This window comes from Sarcophilus harrisii, chromosome 4, assembly GCF_902635505.1.
Source record: "Sarcophilus harrisii chromosome 4, mSarHar1.11, whole genome shotgun sequence".
NCBI classification, from domain to species: Eukaryota; Metazoa; Chordata; class Mammalia; order Dasyuromorphia; family Dasyuridae; genus Sarcophilus; species Sarcophilus harrisii.
In genome coordinates, this window is record NC_045429.1 from 425,755,390 (window position 1) to 425,777,387 (window position 21,998).

General features: G+C 35.6%; 1 protein-coding gene across 5 annotated transcripts in view; it reads left to right on the top strand.

Moving 5' to 3' along the window:
* RPRD2 (regulation of nuclear pre-mRNA domain containing 2) overlaps nt 1–21,998 on the top strand; it is a 79,042-nt gene that overhangs the window by 44,948 nt on the left and 12,096 nt on the right. For 3 of the 5 annotated variants that reach the window (XM_031967459.1, XM_031967462.1, XM_031967461.1), the window contains exons 3-10: nt 8,341–8,441; nt 9,318–9,395; nt 10,712–10,764; nt 11,629–11,755; nt 15,190–15,365; nt 15,716–15,998; nt 18,132–18,392; nt 19,477–19,677. In XM_031967459.1, coding sequence (XP_031823319.1) covers nt 8,341–8,441; nt 9,318–9,395; nt 10,712–10,764; nt 11,629–11,755; nt 15,190–15,365; nt 15,716–15,998; nt 18,132–18,392; nt 19,477–19,677 — 1,280 coding nt within the window. The remainder of the gene's footprint in view (nt 1–8,340; nt 8,442–9,317; nt 9,396–10,711; nt 10,765–11,628; nt 11,756–15,189; nt 15,366–15,715; nt 15,999–18,131; nt 18,393–19,476; nt 19,678–21,998) is intronic. The other 2 variants (XM_031967460.1, XM_031967463.1) reach the window with 1 other exon arrangement.

A 21,998-nucleotide genomic window follows, 5' to 3' on the forward strand; every position in this document is an offset into this window, starting at 1 on the left:
AGAGGATTGGAAATTCATGTCCCTTTAACTAAGAATGTGTAGCTTAAAATTTAGGGCAATTGCAAGGGTTGGATATCTTTAAATATAGAAGGTTTCCTCATAGAAGGATTCAAGTTATTCTACTTGATGTCAGAGAACAGTAGGTACAATTTACAGATAAGCAAATTTCATATCCTTATAATTAAAGGGAAGAAAAAAGTAAATGGGCTGCACCCTAGTAGGTAGTGGATTTCTTTTCACTGAAGGCATTTAGACAGAAGCTAGATAATTATTTGTTAAGGATTTAATAGGGGAAGCCATCTTTTTATTAAAATGGGGATATATATGTCCTTCAGTTACAAAATATTTCAAATATGCAAAGCAGTGAATACTGTTGTTTCATTTTTTACAAAGTTACAAAATCTTTAACTTTATAGGGACTTCAGATCATTTCACCCAACCTTTCACCTATTCTACACTCATTAGTGTAGGCTCACATTAATGGGGAATTCAATACCTCTCAAGTGTAACAAAGTTGGAAAGTGTCCTCAAGTCAAACAAAAACCTTTCTCTATCACTTAAATTTTATTTAAACAAACATATATAAACTCTGTTTTCTTGAATTAAGCAGAATAAATCAAATCCGTTTTTTCCCATGTGTTCCCAGTAGCCCTTTAGCTATTAAGATGTCTTGTTCCCTTTGCTCCTGTCCCTCAAGCCTAAATGCTTTCTTGAGTAAATCTTTGGATTGCATGATTCTCCTCACAATCCTCCTGGTACAATTAAGCCTGTTTGTACTCTTCTTAAAATATAGTACCCAGATCTGAACACACTAGATTATTTAGAACATAGCATTGTAATTCTGTTAGGCTGCTTTTAAATGTACTCTACAATCTCATTAACTTACTTTTTCTACTCTAATATTTCAGTGTTGACATGTAGGTTTACAATTGATCAGAACATTCAGTTTTGTTTCTTAGCGGGTAGAATGACCATGGCTACAGCCTGTCCTGTAATTTGTACAATTAAAATTTTAAATTTAGATATAGGATTTTATATTTATCACTTTTAAATTTTATCTTTTGAGATTTTGGTATCATTCTAGCCTATTGAGATTTTTGCAGAGCATAGTGGGAAAGGTAGAAGAGTTAGATTCCAATTCGTTACCTTTTTTTACTTACTGTGAGGTCTGGGAGGATCAGGAGGTGGGAGCATGTTAATAAATCTGAATGTGAATTATTGTTACTGTTCTTATTTTGGATAATGATCTAGCCATCCACTGCCATGAACAATCTACGCCATCCCCAGTTTCATATCTTCTGATCATGATCATTCTATATATTCCTTAATTCGGGTATTTATGAAAATATTCACCAAACTAAAATAAAGAACAGAACCCTGTGTAACTGCACTATAGCTCTTTTTCCAAAGTGATATCTGGTCCATTTTATTACCTACTTAGAAAATTTCTGGTTTGGAATGAGCCTAGAATACTTAGAAAGGAGGGAAGCATTTATAGAGTACCTCTTGTGTACTAAACATTTTTTGCAAATACTATCTCATTTGATCCTCAAAAAACCTTAGGAATTAAGTACTGATGTTATTCCCATTTTATAGTTGAAAAACTAAGACAAATAGAGGTTAAATGACTTGCCTACGCTCACATAGCTATTAAGTGTCAGAAGTCAGATTTGAACTCAGTTCTTCCTGATACCAAACCTAGGGCTCTATTTTGCACCTAATTGCTAAATTACATGAATAAAAATCTATAACAGCACCAACTATTGATAATCCTGTCATTTCATTCTTTTTAGTTGTCTCAATTGCATGTAAAATGGTTTAACATTTGCTTTTTAAATTTTGTTCCCTTCTTTCCCTTTCCCTCCTTCAGAAGATAAGCAATTTGATATGGATTATACATGTGAAGTAATGTACAAAATGTTTTCATATTAATTGTGTTGCACAAAAACACAAAGTAAAAAAAAATGAAAAGTTGACTATTATTAAATTATTACTATTATTGTATACAAATGTTCTCCTGGTTTCTGCTCTTTTTATTTTACATCAAATTCATTAAGTCTTCCCAGGTTTTTCTGAAACTATCATCATTGTCATTTCTTACAGCATAATAATATTCCACCACAATCATATACATGTTCAGACTTTTCCCAATTGATGGACATCGTCATAATTTCCAATTCTTTGTCATTACAAAAAGAGCTGCTATAAATGTTTTTGTACATATGAGTTCTTTTCCCTTTTCCTTTGATTTCTTTGGGATACAGAGCTAAATAGTCATTTAGGCTTGAGGGACAGGAGCAAAGGGAACAAGACATCTTAATAGCTAAAGGGCTATTGGGAACACATGGGAAAAAACGGATTAGATTTATTCTGCTTAATTCAAGAAAACAGAGTTTATATGTTTGTTTAAATAAAATTTAAGTGATAGAGAATAGGCCAAAAAGTATGCACAATTTTCTAACTCTTTGGACATAGTTCCAGATTACCTTCCAAAATGATTAAATCCATTCACAACTCTACCACCAGTACATTAATGCCCCAATTTTTCCATCCTCCACACTCAACATTTGTCATTTTCCTTCTTTGCCATTTTAGCCAATCTGATAGGTATAAAGTGGTACCTCAAGAGTTGTTTTTCTTTAATCAATAATGATTTAGAACATTTTTTCATGTAATTATATATAGCTTTGGTTTCTTCTGGGAAATTACCTGTTCATGTCCTATGAGCATTTCTTATTTGGGGAATAATTCATATTCTTTTTTTTTCCCTGAGGCAATTGAGGTTAACTTGCCCAGGGTCACACAATATCACGAGAGGATTCAAAATATGAGACAAATTTTCATTTCTAGAAAATCTATATAATAAATAGTTAACACACATTGTGTTCAAAGCTATCTTTTCTTTGCTTACTTACAGGATTTTGTTTTGTTCTCTTGCTATACTTTACTTTATTCTTTTCCTCCTCTTTCCCTCCCTCCACCTACCCCAAGAAGGCTACAATTAAGTACAGATATATTTGGGTTCATATAAATATATGTATATTTATACATGTGTATATATAGAAAGATATATATAATTATATATATATGCAGGTATTCATAAATATTTACATAAGGTTGTACTGTTCCAAAGGTGGATAACATCAACTTTCATAAGTCCATGTCTTTCCAGTGTTTTTCTAAATCTACCAACTCATCATATCCTACAGCACATTAACATTCAACATTTTACTATCTAGTTATTTTAAATAGTCTATAGCAATAGCAATAAAAAGTCTACCAATCACCCCCTGAAAGAGATCCTTCAAGGTAAACATACTGAAACATCATTGCTAATTTTGAAACTCAAAAATCAAAGAGAAAATTTTACAAGTAACCAAAAAAAATTCAAATATGCTGGAACTATAATTAGAATTACAAGACCTGTCAGCAGCTACAGTAAAAGACTGGAGGACCTAGAATACTATGTATCACAATAAAAAAAAAACTAAGGTTATATTCAAAAATATTAAATCTAGTAAATATTAAGTATAGTACTGAGCAGGTTTTTTTGTTTTATTTTTAAGGATATTCAATACACTGTTGTATTTTAGGATTTTGTTAATAAACCATCTGAACTCAATAGAAAATTTGGCATATAATAGTATCAAACACTAATTTCAAGGGAACTCAATAAGTATAAACTGTTCATGTTTTGTATGTGGAAATGTAAACTGTATGCCCTAGATTGTCATTAGTAATTGGATAATTCAAAAGAAAAACTGGGGTAAAACTAAGTATGATGTGATTCTAAAAAACAAAACTATGTAAGAAGAAGTAAAAATATATATATTGTTATTATTATTATTATTATGCTACATAAATGAAATTCAAGACAGCAAGAACCAACACAGAGGAATTCAATGGGGAAGGAGGACTGACTGGTAGATTAGAAATCCTGCTCACATCCAGAATGTCTTAAAAGAGGGAACAATTACATATATATATATATAATCTCCCCTCCAAAATCAAGAAATAAGAGAGGGAGAGAATAGGATAAGGCAGGGTATACAGAAAGATGTTTAGATTAAGGGAGAGATTAAATAATAATAAGGCAAACTAGGGAGTAAAAGTAAAGTAAAAGAATTAGCAGGGAAAGAAAATAAGAGATATTCAGAAATGCAATGAAAATGATCAGAAGTAGAATTTATTAGGGAAAAATAAGGGTAATAATCTTAAATCTCAAAGTTAAAAATATTAAATCTACATTCATGTGTGTGTGTACATATTTGTCCATGTACATAAATATAGGCTTAATTATAACCATCTTGGAAGAGGTAGAAGGGGGAGGAAAGGGAGAATAAAGTGAAAAGTGCACAGCAGAGACAAAAGAAAACCTATAAGAAAGCAAAGATGGACAAGTTTCCTATTATTATATATGCTTTTTTGAAATGGAAATATATTGTTACATTTTTTAATCCTCTTACGTTCTGCTGTGCACACTTTTTTTTTCTTTTCTTTTTCTATTTTTTATTTATGTAATCTGTGACAATATTGATTAATATCACTGATACACATTGTGATTTCTTGAAATTCATTGTCTCTCCTCAATCTATTTTCCAGGTCATTTGTTTTTCCAATGAAATATTTCACATTCTCTTCTATTTTTTAATTTTTTTTTTTTTATTACTGTTCTTTGGTTTCTTGTATAGGGTCATTAGCTCAACCTTTCATCTAACACATAAATCTTGACTTTTCTTTATATGATCACTGAGTACCTACCCTCCACTTGAAGACTTCATTAATGGGGAATTTGCTCACCCTTGAGGGTGACAAACAGAAGTGTCTCTACCACTTAAAATTCAATTAAGCAGACATCAGCTCTGCCCTCTAGCATTAAGTAAAATAAGTCTAATTCATTTTATCCATGTCAACCTTCAGATATTTCAAGACAGATCTCTTGTTCCCTCTACTCCAGTCCCCTTCACACTTACCTTAAATAAATGCTTGGACGACGTGATTCTCCTCAAAATCCTCTGATCACTAATATGCCAATACTCTTCTTAAAATGTAGTACCCAGACATGAACACACCCTAGCATGTTTTAGAATGTGACAGAGTGTAACCTCCATTGTTAATTCTGTTATGCTTCTATTGAATATCGTCTACAGTCTTATTAATTTCTGCAACTTTGATATCACAATATATTCTCATAGTGACTAATTAACCACATTCAGGAAAGCTAGATAAACTCAAGCCATCTCTCGACTTATCTTGGATTTTCCATCTTTGTTCACCTTTTTTAGTTCTTTCTATCCCGGTCTAAAGAACAAAAATAAGCAAAATAAGAGTTGAGTAGTTGGGTCTTCCTTGAACTGTTATTGTTGTATCCATCCTGACCGGCAGTCTGATCCCTTTGTTGACCAATTTCTATGTTACAAAGGTTCTTAAAGTTTTTGTTTTCAACATTCTCCAAAAACCTTCACAAATCCTGGACTTCTTTATTCTCCCATCTTATTTTTTATTTCTTCATCTTTTTAAAACTCTTAATTAGTAAATTGAATAACCATATCTATTTCTCTAGACAATGTCCGCATTTCTTGTTCATTGGAATCAAATCATATATGTTTATGTCGCTATATAGCTGCTTTTTTTTTTTTTTTTTTTTTTTTTTTTTTTTTTTTTTTTTTTGAGGCAATTGGGGTTAAGTGACTTGTCCGGGTAAATGTTAAATGTCTGAGCCAGATTTGAACTCAGGTCCTCCAGACTTAAGGGCTAGTGCTCTATCCACTGCACCACCTAGCTATCTCTTTTTTTAGCCAAATCTCTTTTTTACCTGATTTTTATGGATATGGAATCCAACTTATCCCTTATTTTTCCTCGAAATCTGCTATTTCATAATCAACGATAGACAATAAACTATGCCCAGCATTCCTTTTCTTATCTGCCATTATTGTAGTAGATAGTAAAATGTAAGTTCTTTCAGGCCAGGGATTGCCTAAAGCCTCAGAAGAAGCCATGAGCCTAATATATATTTGATAAATGTTGATTGAATTTAATGAACTTTGTGAGGTCTGTCTGAGTAGTAGAAGAAGATAGAACTCCCTCAATAAGAGTGACATGGTCAGGTTAATTTATCAATATCAATATAATGAGAGGTCTTATATAAATAGAATCAAAGAGATTTAACAATTGATTAGGTATGGGTGATGTAGGATTAGAGATTTTGAAATTGTGAACCTGCATTGGAAGGAGGGGGTAATTAGGTTTGAGGGTAAAAGTCATGAGGTCTCTCCTGAACACGGCGAGTATGAGGTATCTAAGAAACATTTAGACACAGCTGCCAATTGAAGGTGCAAGACAACATCTAGAAAGAGACTAAGACTCCATATGTACACATTTTTGCTAAAGACTTCAGAGCAGGGCCATGGGGTATATCTAAGGATTGAATAATAATCCAGCAAAGAAAACGGAGGATGGAACAGCCAAACAAGTAGGAAGAAAAGCAGAAGATAACATAAAGACCCAAGAAGGGAGGGTCAAGGAGAAAGGAATAATCAACAATATTTAATGCTCCGTAGAAGTTGACTATCAGATTTAACAACTATGAGATCATTAGGAACTTTGGAACACTTTAATCCCACCTTGTACATGAAGCTTTTTCTGATCCTCTTAATGTTTATGCTTTCTACTTCATTAAAAAAAAATCTCCAGTTTATCTTGTATATATCTTGTTGTACATAGTTGTTTGCATGTTGTCTCCCTCTCTATCCCATTAGACTGTGAGCTGTTTGAGAACTAGGGCTGTTTTTGTCTTTTTTTTTTTCCTGCAGTTCTTAATTCATTGCCTAGCCCATAATAGACTCTTAATAAATGTTTACTGAGATAAGAATACAAATTGCAAGAATAATGAGTAGGAGAAAAAGTGAAGCCAATAAATGTAGACAGCTTTTCCTAGTTTCACTGTGAACTAAGTGAGAAAAGGGGGTTATAGTATCAAGTTCTGGTATTTTTAAGGATGGAGATCTTGAATATATTTATAAGCAAGAGGAATAAGAATAGATGGACAGTTGGGGAGTGAAAGGGCTGATCTACCAAAGGAACTGAAGTAAGGATAGTATTATGGTCACAAATAGAAAGTTTGATACTTAGAGAATAGAATCATTTCTTCCTATGGATCATAGGAGGAGAGCGTTTGAGATAATGGAGAAATGATTTGAAGTATAAAGTTAGGGATAAAGGGAAACTTGGGATGGATAGATGTTGTCAGTCTTCTCAGTGAAGTCCTTGGTGAGGTTGTCTGCTAAGAGGGAGAGGTAAAGGGCAGAAGAGATGGTTTGACAAGAAATGGTTTAAAGAATGAATCACTGTGAATACATCCAGTCGTTCTGGAGAACAATTTGGAACTATGCTCAAAAAGTTATCAAACTGTGCATACCCTTTGATCCAGCAGTGTTTCTACTGGGCTTATGTCCCAAAGAAATCTTAAAGAAAGGAAGGGGACCTGTATGTGCACGAATGTTTGTGGCAGGTCTCTGTAGTGGCCAGAAACTGGAAACTGAGTGGATGCCCATCAATTGGAAAATGGCCGAATAAATTGTGGTATATGAATATTATGGAATATTATTGTTCAGTAAGAAATGACCAGCAGGAGGATTTCAGAAAGGCCTATAGAGACTTACATGAACTGATGCTGAGTGAAATGAGCAGTACCAGAAGATCATTATACACTTCAACAACAATATGATGTTCAATTCTGATGGACCTGGCCATCTTCAGTAATGAGATGAACCAAATCAGTTCCAATAGAGCAATAATGAACTGAACCAGCTACACTCAGAGAAAGAACTCTGGGAGATAACTATGAACCATTACATAGAATTCACAGTCCCTCTATTTTTGTCTGCCTGCATTTTTGATTTCCTTCACAGGCTAATAATACACTGTTTCAAACTCCAATTCTTTTTGTACAGCAAAATAACTGTTAGGACATATATGCTTTAACATACTTAATATGTATTGGTCAACCTGCCATCAGGGGGAGGGGATGGGGAAAAGGAGGGGGAAATTTGGAACAAAAGGTTTGGCAATTGTCAATGCTGTAAAATTACCCATGCATATAACTTGTAAATAAAAAAGCTATAATGGGGGGGAAAAAAAAAAAAAAGAATGAATCAGAAAACTATACAGTATGATCAAAAAGATTTTTTAAAGAACTTGGTGATTTTGTGTGTGTGTGTGTGTGTGTGTGTGTGTGTGTTTTAATCATGAAACTTGGTTGTTCATTACTATCATAACAATTTAGTTTTGGAGTACCAGTTTAGAATATTAAACTATGATGTCTTTTTTCTTCTCAATTAGGGATCCATCTGTCTCTAAGTCTGTAGAAAGAATTTTTAAAATCTGGGAAGAGAGAAATGTATACCCTGAAGAAACAATTGTGGTACTAAAAGAAGCTTTGAGTAAGTGCCTAGTTTTTCTTAAATTTTTGAATCTCAGTTTCTTTACCTTTTTTCTTTGCTTTTTAAGGGGTGGGGTAGGACCACCCCCAGATGGACTTCATACAGAAAATATTTTTGATTGCTAAATTAGTTAACCCAGGATCCCTGGGAAAAATACAACTAAAGTGGAGTACATCAAGTGATAATAAGCTGACAAAACATAGCATATACATACATATGAAAATGACAAATATGTCCTCTGTTTTTGCTAGAATAATGCAACTTAGCATATTATTGGAATAAAGAATTTTTGCTGCTCAGTTGTTGTCATTAATCTAAATATGCTCTTCCTCTGTTAACTATTGTTGAGTTCAAGAATAAGGGTATTCTCATTGTTAGCAAATATACATTCAGATACCTTTGGTATAGATAGAAAAATAAGTAATGAGTCTACATTAAATCTATCTTGATGTGAAGCAGAAAAATCTACATTTACTTTCTTTCAATGGATTAGTTGGTTATGAATAACTTACTAAAACTGAAGGAACCAGTAATTTCTGACACTGACCAGCAATTATTCAAAAAATTATTTTTAAAAATAGAGATGTTTTCTAAGAAGCTGTTGAATTTTTAATTGTAATTCATTAAGAGGAATTTTTTTTACATCTTCCTCCATTCTTCTTGCCTATTAATTTAATTGACTTTTGAAAATTTTCATTTGGCAGCTTCTTAGATTTGGGTGGGTGTTTTTAAGGGAAAGAAAAAGAGGACAAAAAGAAAGAAACCACACACAATCTTGGATTTCCTTTTATCGTGCTGCAACTTTGGCAAAACTGAAGTGGAGAGTCAGAGCAGCTTCCCGTAATGCCAGGCTGCAGCAACTGAAATGTTTTCCAGGTACCACTTTCAAAACTCAGAAGCAGCTGAAAGAAAATCTGAACAAACAACCGAATAAGCTGTGGAAGAAATCACAAAGTAAGGAAACAAAAGTGACCTATGTCAACTAATGTAAAATTACCTCCTTTTTTGTGGAGCAGAAGAAAATGTAAACCATATGGCAACGCACCTGGCATAAACCATGGGCAAGCCTGTTTTCCGGGCCTGGGAAGCTCCCACTGGCATACTCTTAGAAGGCACCAAGGAGTTGCTGCTAGAAAACCTCTTTTAAGCAATGAAAACACACCAGAAGGGTTTAAATATGCCACGATTGAAGAGTAGTTGGGGGATCCTTTAAAAAGAAAAGAAGAAAATAATTCATTATGGTAGTTGTCAGGCGCATTTTCAGGTTCAAAGATATATGAAATTAGAGGCATTAAACAACAAAGCTGAAGAAGAGAATAGGCATAAGAAGCATTTCTGTGGGCAGCCACGAAACCTATCAGATTTGGGGACACCCTCTACCAGAGTAGACATGGCCTCCCTACTGGCCAGAAGCTTTATTCTCTGACTGGAGCTCTTCTTATGTTTACAATACTATATGAAAGCTTCCCCAACAAGAGAGCAAGGGAATGGATTATACTACATTGTAGTAGCTGGTGTGGGCCAGAACTGAGAAATATTGAGATAGATTTGAAAGAGTGGAGGGAATCAAGATAATAGGCAGTAGAAATCAGTTACTAACTCAGGATAACTTGAGCTGGTTTTGCTTCAGTAGCCATATAATATTCAATGTGAATTAGGGAGACCACTGGCATCATTTTGTCCACAATTTGCATGTTTAGCAACATTTCAGGAAAATGCCAACCATAGATAACTTTAAAACTTTCTCTGTCTACTTCTGCTATTAAATTAGTAGCAAAGATACTTTGGGCTAATGGTTTAGGGACAGGAAAAGGGACATCTATAAAGAATGGTCTTCAGCCACTATTCACAGTTAATTGACTTGAGAAACAGATCCTTTGTTAGGTGCTGTTGAAATGCTGCTACCGCATAGCAGAGTAGGACAGCGACATCCTGCTACTTAGTATTTCAGAATTTGTAGGGTTTCCAGGGACTATTTGGAGGTAAGTGGGAATAATAGAGTATGTGTTTTTCTCTTTTGGAACATAAAAAGTGCCAAAATTTCTGCTCTAGAGAGTATTTCCCTCATTGCTTTCAGAAAATCCCTAATATTTAAAATAATGACACAATACAAATGATATGCAAATGCATGTTTGACATATATTCAAAAAATAAACTTTTAGACTATATATCTTGTGGAACTTAGAATAGAGAATTTTTTCTGAATTTCAGGTGCAACTCTCTTTATTTCCTTGACTTCTAAATGCATTTGTCTGCTTTGATTCCAACAGCCTCTACCAACCCTAAAGCTGCTCTCAAGTCTAAAATAGTCGCCGAATTTCGAGTAAGTTATAAAACACTGAAACTTGCCAAAGCAGCATATAATGTTAATCATCTTTAACAATCACTTTGCATGCTTATATTTTATTTGTATTTTCCATAGATATAAATACATGGCCATTTATATCTTTCTATTTTGGAAGAATTGGAGAGGGAGGAAAATCAGTGGGATTAGTTGATTTGATTTTTCTTAATGTATTATTTTATTTGAGTGAGAATCTGCTTTCAAGGTATATATTACCAGGAGAGGGACATGTTAAATTTCTGACAACTACAGGAGTAAGGCAACATGGAAAAGTGAACACAGAACAGGCTGAAGAGTCAGAAAGACCTGGGTTCAACTTCTGCCCCTCTCATATCCTCCATATGATCTCTTGGCAAATCCCTTCATCTCCAGGTGCTTCAGGCAGTTCTGCTGTCAGTTGTGGAGATGTGCCATTCTTCATCAGTAGAAGTTTCCTTATTGGAGAATTCTCTATACAGGGGAAATCCTAGATTGGTCTGACCTTTGACCCTCCCTCCCTCCCTCCAAAATCCCTGAAAATTTATTAATAGAATGTGCATATCTGTGAGTTAAAGTAATAGAGTAAGTTAAAAACATTTTATTTACAAAAACTCCAAAAGAGACTTCTATATCCTTCTATCCATTGATTAGCATCCTAAAAAAGGAAAATATTCCTTAAGAATTGATGTTTTGATCTAATAATCTGTTATAGAAGTACCTGAATTTTTAGATGAGGAATGTTGAAGCTATTTCCTTTCATTTTGATTGTATTCGATTGAAAACAAGTATAGTACAGAATAATCAGACGAGTGTGCACTTTCATAGTATGTGTAATATGCTAAACACTGTGGTGGCTCTGTTCAGTCTCAGGCTCTCATTGATGAACTGCTGCTGTACAAACGTTCTGAGGACCAGATTGAACTAAAGGAGAAGCAGCTGGCCACTATGCGAGTAGATGTGTGCAGTACAGAGACTCTTAAGTGCTTAAAAGGTAAAATTTTTTGACTCAGGTGTGTGTGTGTGTGTGTGTGTGTACATATGTACACTACATATGTGGGGGGACAGGGTTTTCAAGGGCCTTTGTCAACCAAGGGTATTATATTTGATACTGGAGTTAATGGGGAATCAGACACTGAAGTTTTGAATTGGGGGGATGTTGATATGGTCAGATTTGTGCTTTAAGGAGGTTCATTTGATAATGGAAGTGTGAGATGGACTGGACACAGGAGACAGGGAGATAAACCATTAGGCTTTTAAAATAATTAAGGCATGATATGTTACAGAGGTAAAATTTATAGGAGTTGACTACTAATTGGATTGTGGGATGAAAATGTGAGGAGTTGGGGATGCCCCTACAATGTGAACCTAAGTAATAAGGAAGATGGTGGTACCCTCAATGGGAAGAAGGAAGTAAGAAAGAGAGAAGAAGTTTGAGGGGGAAATTAATGAGTTCAGGTTGAGGTTAAGATGTTTATTAAACATTCACTTGGAGATGTCTAAAAGGCAATTGGAGGGAGAGAGGTTAGGGCTAGACAAGTAGATCTTTGAATCACTTAATAATAATTTAAACATTGGATGATGATAAGATCATGAAGGGGAATATTATAGAGGGAGAAGAGGATTTGGGAAAAGTTGTGTGAGACCCTCTACTCTGAACAGATGTGACATGGATGACAGAAGCAACCCCATAAGAATGAGAAGCAGGAGAGCACACTGGCACACAAACTAAGAGAAAAGAGAGTAATGACAATATCAGGGGCTGCAGAGAGGTCAAGAAAAATGACCATTGAGAAAGGGTTGACAAGTGAAAAATCTCTGGAGAAAGCAATTTCAGGTGAATCAAAAAGCACATTTCAGAGTTAAAAAGAGGGTGACGGGAAAGGAAGTAGATGTGTCTATCATAGAAGGCCTTCTCAAATTTAGCCACCAAAGGGAAGAGAAATATGAGACAATAGCTAGCAGGGATGGATGAATCAAGCAATGTTTTTTGAGGATGAAGTAGAAAGAGCAGTAGCAATAAAAAAGTATAATCAATGTATACATTGTCATTCTTTGGTATTTTGAGTTATTGTTTCCCTTTCTATTTCATATAGATTTCTCCATATTTATGCATGGAACTCATATTTTAATCTAAGTGATAGGATCTAAATTTGTACAATAGGTTTGTGCTTTTTTTTTTTTCCTTCCTAGAGTTTCTCTAAGTGTTGGGAATATTGGGTGAAGTTAATCATGATCAGTTTTATAACTCTAAACATTACCAGTTTGCTCCACCAAACTATTTTGACAATGCAAATTACATAGCGAAAAGTCTGTTTCTCCATAGCTTTGCCAGCATTGTTTTTATCATTTTTATTTCTTTTCACTTAAAATTTCCTTGTTTTAAATGGAGTGATCCATTTTATTAACAAATAACATTTTCAAGGAAATAGGCAAACTCATTTTTCTTTGGTCATTGTTTGGGTCCTTATCAATTCAGAGAAAATGTAAATAGCAGTCATTTCTGTTTTGGCCAGAAATCCTGAGGGTCTTCCCCTCCCAAATGTTTTTTTTCCCCCATTTTTGGACTAAGTGAAAGAGACTATTTTCTGCCTCAGTTTCTACCTAGCCTTACTCACTGAATGGGTGTGGCCTTAGTCAAAACTGAGACCTGTTGAAGACCTTAGCTTAAAACGACGAAGATCTCCCATTGCTTCCAAGACCATCTCCAGTAGTCCTGATCTGTATTTGACCCCTGGACTCGGATGGTTCCAGAGGAGAAAGGGAGACAGATGACTGCACACCTTCCCTCACTTCATTTGAGTTCAGTTGCATGTCATGGCATCACTCATCTGATGTCATGATCCTAAGAAAATAGATTGATTGTTCTTGGTATTGATTTCCTAAGTTGTGATTTAACAAATATAAATGGCAAATTAAATCCTACCTGCCTTCCCATTCTTCTGTTATAGTGTTTCTTAAATTTATTTGGTTTCTGTCTGTTAGATTTTTTCAGATAGTTGGGACTTAAGCTCATGTGGATAGTTTGAAGGCAGATGAGAAGTGCAGAAGGCACAGATCTGAAAGGTTCAGTCCTAGCTCAGCTACTTCCTGCCTCCTTTGACCTGTAGAAGGTCAATTTCTTCACTTTCCACTTTTGTAAATGAGAACAGTTGGACCAGTTTTGGCTCTGAGGTTACTTCTAGCTCTTAAATTGGAGATAGCTCCAACTATCTGAGATAATGGGGATCTCTTGAGGCCCACATTAGCCAGTTGTGTTCTCCCTATTCCATAACTACAAGATGTACCTTTATCCCCAAGGAATGTCTTATCAGTGTATGTCATTTGTCACAGAAAGGTAATAGACAAGAGATTATGTAAAATCCCTTATGCTGAATAAGTAATTCAAGGTTATCTTACCTGGATTAGATTAGTAGAGTTGTGTGTGTGTGTGTGTGTGTGTGTGTGTGTGTGTGTGTGTAATATGAAGGATATCATGTTTTGAGTGTGACACAGATCATTTATCTTCACTTTTTTAGGCCTTGGTTACTTCATTGCCATCTATATCCCGTTTTTGAGTTCTGGCTCTGAGATGAAACAGTACACACAAAGATTCCAGAAAATGAGTCTTTCTCAGAGCTGGAGGCTGTTTCTCAATGGTCAGAATAACTCCCTCCTAGGGGTTATATTCTTATATATGTGAAAAAAAATAAAAAGCTATTTTGCCATCTTGTCCAATCTGTACCCAAAGTCCTACAGTTTGTTAGCCATTCAAGTTCTTTTTGACTTAATAAATTCTCTTCTTCTAGGGCATAAAAAAATATGGATCTAACTACCCAGCATTAAATAGACATTAACTATATACATACTATTGTGTAATACATTATCTGATTATTTTTGATATTGGACTCCTATTTTATCGTGATAGAATTTAGCATTTCATCTTTGAGAATAGCCTAACACATATATCCCAGGTGAATTGACCATCATAGGAAAAATGGGATAGAACTGTAAAAAATTTGAGTTGAAATTTGTTTTGTTAGGTAATGTTGACACTGAATTCAATAGGGAAAGAAGCAAGTTGCCACATTTTATTTAGCCACAACTACAGCTATTTTCAAGGAGCCACTTTTGCTTCAGCCCTTCCAGAAAGGGCTGAATCAGATTAGTCTTAAGAATTGGGGAAAATTCTTTGAAGTGTTACCTTATAGGACCACACTGCAGGTCACAATCTGGAACAACAAAAGCAGCTTTCTGGATTTTTGAAAGAGAACTTACTCAATAGTGTTTTCCCGTACTCGGCAAAAGTTTAAATGCCTACACCATGTAGTGCATTGAGTTGAGTATAGAGAAAGATAGCTAAGCTTTCATTTTTGCCCTACAGGAGATGACAATTTTTTTTCAGATCTAGCTTTCAGATTCTTGATTTGGATGTCTCTATCATTTAAGATAAAACTGGTGGGAAAAAGTTTTCCAAAGAATTTGAAGAGGCAAGCTCCAAGCTGGAAGAATTTGTGAATGGCTTAGACAAGCAGGTGAAGAATGGGCCCTCACTGACAGAGGCACTGGAGAATGCTGGAATTTTCTATGAAGCTCAATACAAGGAAGTCAAAGTGGTGGCCAATGTAAGTGATTAAACTTCCCAGTAGCAATATCTTTGTGGGTATTTAGGTGTTTGTTTGGTGGGATAAGCTGTATTTTGGTACTTTGGAGAGATGGGTGTTGACCTGTGACTACTAGAAACTCTGCCTTTTGGCCCATTATCATGGGAAGCTACCTGGGATTTTTTTGTTGAAATTTGTCCCACAGTGGCAAAAATTTAGAAGCTTGTTGGCAGAAAGGACAGTATCATTTTCTTGCTTTATGCTCATATTCAGTTTTGATAGTGCTATCACCATCCACATGCTTGAGCTGAATCAAGATAACTATTAGTCCTTTCCTTCGAAAAATGAATGATTCTCCCCTTCTCCATCAGGCATATAAAACCTTTGCTAACAGAGTGAACAATTTAAAGAAGAAACTGGATCAACTCAAGTCAACTTTGCCTGATCCTGAAGAATCTCCAGTCCCTTCACCAAGCATGGATGCTCCCTCACCAACTGGTTCTGAGTCCCCTTTCCAGGGAATGGGAGGAGAGGAGTCCCAATCACCAGCTGTGGAGAGTGAGAAATCGGCCACACCTGAGCCTGCTACAGATAACCGGGATGTAGAAGACATGGAACTTTCAGATGTGGAAGATGATACATCAAAAATCATTGGTATGTCCATATGGGATAAGTAAATGCCTGTATATCATTTTGCTTTTAATATTCCAAAGGGAAAAATACTGCCATATTTGGATTTAGAAAAAGGGAGAATCATTTCATTTTCCATGATAAATTACCCATAGATATCCTTAGTAGAGTTGGGAAAGAAAAAATGCTTACTAGAGAGGTCTTCCTGATTCTCTCAAAATCTAATAGGTTGACTGTTTTGTTTCCTGAATGCTTTCTAAACTGCTGAGCTAACTGCTGGGGTGACATTTGTGGGATCATCATTATGTTATACTAGTCCCATACATTTATTATTGCTGTTAATGACTGAGTCGTATTTTTATATATTATCTTCCCAATAAAGTTTGAGCATAATTATTTTAAAATCTAAATTTAATTGGGGAGGGGGGAGCAGCTAGATGGTGAAGTGGATAGAGTACCAGCCTGAAGTCAGGAGGACCTGAGTTCAAATCTGGCCTCAGACTCTTAACATTTCCTAGCTGTGTGACCCTGGGCAAGTCACTTACCCCCATTTGCCTCAGCAAAAAAATAATAATTATAATAATTTAATTAGGAAAGTTTTAAAAAATAAAGTGTTGGAGGAAATAGATTTAGAAGAATTAGAAAGGACTTTATTCACTCCTCCTTGCCTTCTTTTTCTACCTTCTCATTTCTTTCTAGATCATCTGTAATCTGCCTTAAGTTCTCATTGCTCAATTAAAACTTGCTCTCTCCCTGCCAAATCTTAGGGATTTTTGGACTTTATCCTATTGACAAGGACTTTCCCTTCTTAGATACTCTCTTATCTCTGGGTTTGTTTGATACTGCTTTCTTTTGGTACTCTTCCTATCCATATGTATACTCTTTCTCAATATTCTTCACCCATTCATTCATGGCATTTCCCCCTTTCTGTGGACCTTCCATAAGGTTTTTGTCCTGAATCCTTTTTATTCTACTCTTTTGTTGATGATTTCATCAGCTTCCATGGGTTCATTTATCATCTTTATGCAGATGACTTCTAGATCCAATCCCAGTATCTATCCTAAATTCTAGTCTCCCGTCATCAACTGTCTCTCAGACATCTTAAACTGAATGTCTCAGAGACTCAACACATCTAAAACAAACTCATATGTTTTCCCCAATATCTTAACCCCTTCTCAGGCTTCCAAGAACACTAACATTGTTCCAGACACCACCCCCTTTTACTACAATGTCAGTGCCTTCTTTGACTCCTCACTCTTAACGCACATATCCAATCAGTTGCCAGACATTGTCATTTCTTTCCCCACGCCATGGCTCATACACAGCCTCTCTCTACTCACATGGCTGTCATTAAAGGTGCCAGAGTGATGTTCCTACCATCACCTCCTTTCAGTCTTCCAAAAGCTCAAAAACACAGCCAGCTTCATAATCTCTCAGTGGCTTTCCCCATTAAGTCTAGGACCAAGTATAAACCCGACTCTTTGTCAATTAATGCTCTTTGTAAACCATCCCCATCCTAATTCTTCCTATCTTGTTGCTAACCATTATGCCCCATAAATGTTACAACTTGGCTACATTTAATTTCTTGCTATTTCTCATATGTGACAGTATTTCCTAAATCATTGCTTTTGTGTTAGCTTTCTCCTTGTTTTTCCTTTCAGCCTTTACTTTTGGAATTGTGGTTTTCTTCCAAGCTCATTTCAAGCACTGTCTTTTCCATGGCTCCTTTCCTGGACTTCCAAGCTTTGGTGCCTTTCTGTTCAAGGCTACTTTATGTGTTTCATATTTGTTGTTTAGTATTCATTTATATACAAACTATCTCCCTGATTAGAAAATAATCTTGCCATCAGAAATCTTTGCTTTTAATCCTAGCACTTAACACTTGGTGCAAGAAAATGCTTAATAAATTCTTGTTAATTACAGAAAGTTCTGTGAAAGGTGAAAGTCTATGAAATTTTGATGTAGTTTGTGAAATGGCAGATAAGAACTTAAGAAATTAAGGGGGGAAAGCACATGTTAATTTTTCTTTGTAGTGTTCATAAATTACAATTACAAATTCAATTGTCAATCAGTAAAGAAATATAGTACCCTCTCTTAATCAAAAGCAAAACATCGGCCAACAAGAAGATACTTTATTGCCCTTTTCTTTTTAAACAGTGGAGGACAGGAAAGAAAAACCTGTTGAGAAGCCAGCTATATCCACGTCTGCACCCACTAAACTAACAGAAAGTATCCCTAAAGCAGCACCGTGTACCACGGCTTCTGTGGCTGTGACATCAACTCCGCCACCACCAAAACCCATGAGCACATCAGTTCTTCCCCCTTCCCCCGCCTTGGCTTTGCCGAATCTAGCCAATGTGGATCTTGCAAAAATCAGTTCCATCCTTAGCAGTCTGACATCTGTCATGAAGAATACAGGTAAGTGCCAGTAAGAAGGGCGGTCAGAGGAGAAGGGGAAAAATCAGTCTTGAACTAATTGTAATTGAGAAGACTGTTTACTCAGTCTTTTTAAAAGAGAAAAATCTTTCAATAAGATTTGTATTTGGCAAACATTTCCCTTCTTACAAGCAGTGTCTCTCTGTTTCATTGATATAGTAAAATGGCAACATTTATTGAGCACACATTGTGGATAGATCCCAGGGGTGAGGGTCTAGCACAGGGTTCCTCAAACTTTTTAAATAGGCAGCCAGTTCACTGTCCCTCAGACTGTTGGAGGGCCGGACTATAGTAAAAACAAAAACTTTGTCTTGCGGCCTTTAAATAAAGAAACTTAATAACCCTGAGTGAGGGGGATAATTGTCCTCAGCTGCATCTGGCCTGAGGGTCGTAGTTTAAGGACCCCTAGTCTAGCATATCCACAAGGAGACCTTATGATTCTACCCTTTGTCCCATTCAAAATCTAATGGACAGAAATGAAATATGTACACATGAATAGATAGATACAAAGCAGATAGAAATAGTATATCATCATAAACTTAAGAGAGGGTTGTATATAGATGCCCACTAAGGGAGAAATATTGCAGACTTTATTTTCTAAACAGTCCTTTGTTTAAAGTGAGATAGTCCATTTGTAAATGTTTGATTTAAATAACATATTTATTTGTTAGGGAACATAATAAACATATGAAGCAAGTAGGGAGGTATATGTATGTGTATATATAGGAAGGTATAATGATTCTCTTTAAGTATTTAAAAGGCAGTTGAGTGCAAAGTTATCAAATTTCTTTTATTTGACCTAGAAGGCAGAATTTGAGTGTTATGTGGAAATTTCAAAGAGACTGTTTTAGTCTTGAAGTTAAATGTCCAGATAGAATTATCCAGAAGTCAAATAAGCCATTCTTAAAGGTAGGAAGTTTCCTTTGAGCCTAGATAAGCACTAGTTTAGATGTTATATTAGAACTTGATTAAATTATCTCCCAGGACCTTTCAATTTTGACATTTCATGAAACCAAATATTGTTATTCAAGTCATGTCTAGTTGAACTTTGATCTTTCTCCACCAGGGGTCAGTCCTGCATCAAGACCATCTCCAGGTACTCCTACGAGTCCCACTCACCTCCCAGGCAACCTGAAAGCTCCTGTTCCTGCTACTACAACATCTCACAATCCTCTGGCAAACATCCTCTCCAAGGTGGAAATCACCCCGGAGAGCATTCTCTCTGCCCTTTCCAAAACGCAGACACAGGCAGCCCCTGCGCTACAAGGTAACACAATGTGCCTCGCAAAGACTCAGATTTGTGTATGGATGTTTCTAGTCAGTGTGAATTCAAAGAATACAAATTAAGTATGATAATATTTTTTCCTACAGAATCTGATGAAATTTGTGACCCTGGGCAAGTCATTGAACTTGTTTGCTTCAATTTCCTAAACTGTAAAATGGGAATTGTATTATTCCCTACCAGCAGGGTTGCTATGAGGATCAAATGAGATATTTGTAAAAGATGCTTGGCACAGTGCCTACTATATAATAGGTTCTTGCTAAACATATAAATGCTAATTTCCTTCCTCTTCCCTTCCCTCTCCCTCCACCCTTCCAAGTAGGGAACCCCCCATGAGGAACTCCATCCTTCCACAGATGGAAATCTGCATCTATTCTGCACTTTATTGTTGTAGAGAGTGACATAGGGTCACCGAAAAGCAAAGTGTACACAGGGTCACACAGCTCAGTGTCAAAAGCAGGTCTTGAACCTGGCACTTCCTGAGAATGAGGCAATGCTCTCTGTCTACCCCACCATCATGGATCTTCATAGTAACCAAAGACATGTAGAAGAACCCCATTGTAGCAAATTTGATCAACATGAAAATTTCTTCGTTGTATGCTAATTTTGTGTGTATGGAAACATCTTACAATACAAAGATGCATGTAGTTGACCAGATAAGATTGAGTACTTGTTGGATTGTGTTGTTTTCTTTTTGTTTCTTTCTTTTTACTTTTCTAGCTTTAATGCTCTACTTTACATCTTGTTTCAACTGCAGTGATTCCAGCATGTTATTATGTGGGTTTTCTTTTCACCAAGCCCTCTTAAATCTGTGAGATGTCTCCACAGAAAACAGCTTGCTGAAGGACTTCCTCTGGGTATATTATCATTTTGTAGATAAAAATTCAGTGTGACATTTGGTTTATCTCTTGATATGGCCTCTTCTACATTGCTTCATTTTTATCAAAAGCATCAATATTAATGTGATTCTATTTCTCTAAAATTATATTAATTTGGTAGTTGGACAGAAATTTCACATTTTGTAGAAAGTTAAAATAAGATTTCTTGGGACAGCTAGGTAGCACAATGGATAGAGCACCAGCCTTGAAGTAAGGAGGACCTAAGTTCAAATTTGGCCGAGACACATAACACTTCCTAGCTATGGGACCCTGGGCAAGTCACTTGACCCCAATTGCCTCAGCAAAAGAAAATAAATAAATAAAATAAAAGAAGATTTGTAGAGGATTTGATTAAAATGTATGATTCTTAGCATTATCTGCTCCCTTTTCTATTATTCCATCCCATCACTATCAACACTGTAGAAGGAAATAACACTGGACTGAAGACCATTTTGTATTTCCTTTTGTTTTGTGGCTTGCTCTAGCCAAAGAGTTTGTTACTTGTGACCAACCTGTTAGTTCTAGCCTTTCCTTACTTAGTTAGGCTAGTCTTCAGGTACCAGGTACATTGCCCAGACCTGACTCACAGGATTTTTACATCTTTGTTGAATTTTTCAAAATTTGCTTGCATAACCTTTGGAAACCCACATTCTAATGAGAACTTTTAGGGAAAGTTCTGAAGCTCTTTGCTGATAAGCATACCTCAAAAGATTATCTAGGATAGTCTTTGATAAAATCCTTTTATGTTAGAATATTTTATACTTTAAGTTCATAGCATACTACTAAGTACCAAAATATTGTCTTCACTATCACTGTCCTGATTGCTTCATAGTCAAGGACTGGTAGAATGATGATCATGTAAGATTTGACTTTTAATAGAGCTCATTATAACTAGATCAGCTTAGTTAGCACTGTTGGAATGGATCGCCTGTCCAAATGTAAAAGTAGCTCCTGTTAATAAGCAGGGTATATAGGGTATTTCCAAGTAGTTAAGATCAAATCACTCCTCTTTCCACTGAGATAGAATATATAAAGTTAGTGATACTGTTAGTCATATCATAGTAATAATTTTAAGGATAATTGGAAATTTTAACATAGATATGGATTTCCCTTTATTTCCTTTATTTTTCCCTAATTTTAAATGTTATAAAATAGCACATTTAAATATATTATCACTTATAGTGAGCAGCTAGGTGTCACAGTGGATAGATTGCTGGCCTGGAGACAGGAAGATCTGAGTTCAGATCCAACTTCAAGATATTTACTAGCTGTATGACTCTGGGCAAGTCACATAATCCTGTTTACTTCAGTTTCCTCTCTTGTAAAATGAGCTGAAGAAAGAACTGGTAAACCATTCCAGAATCTCTACCAAGAAAACACCAAATGGGGTCACAAAGAGCCAGATACAAGTGAAACGACTCAACCACA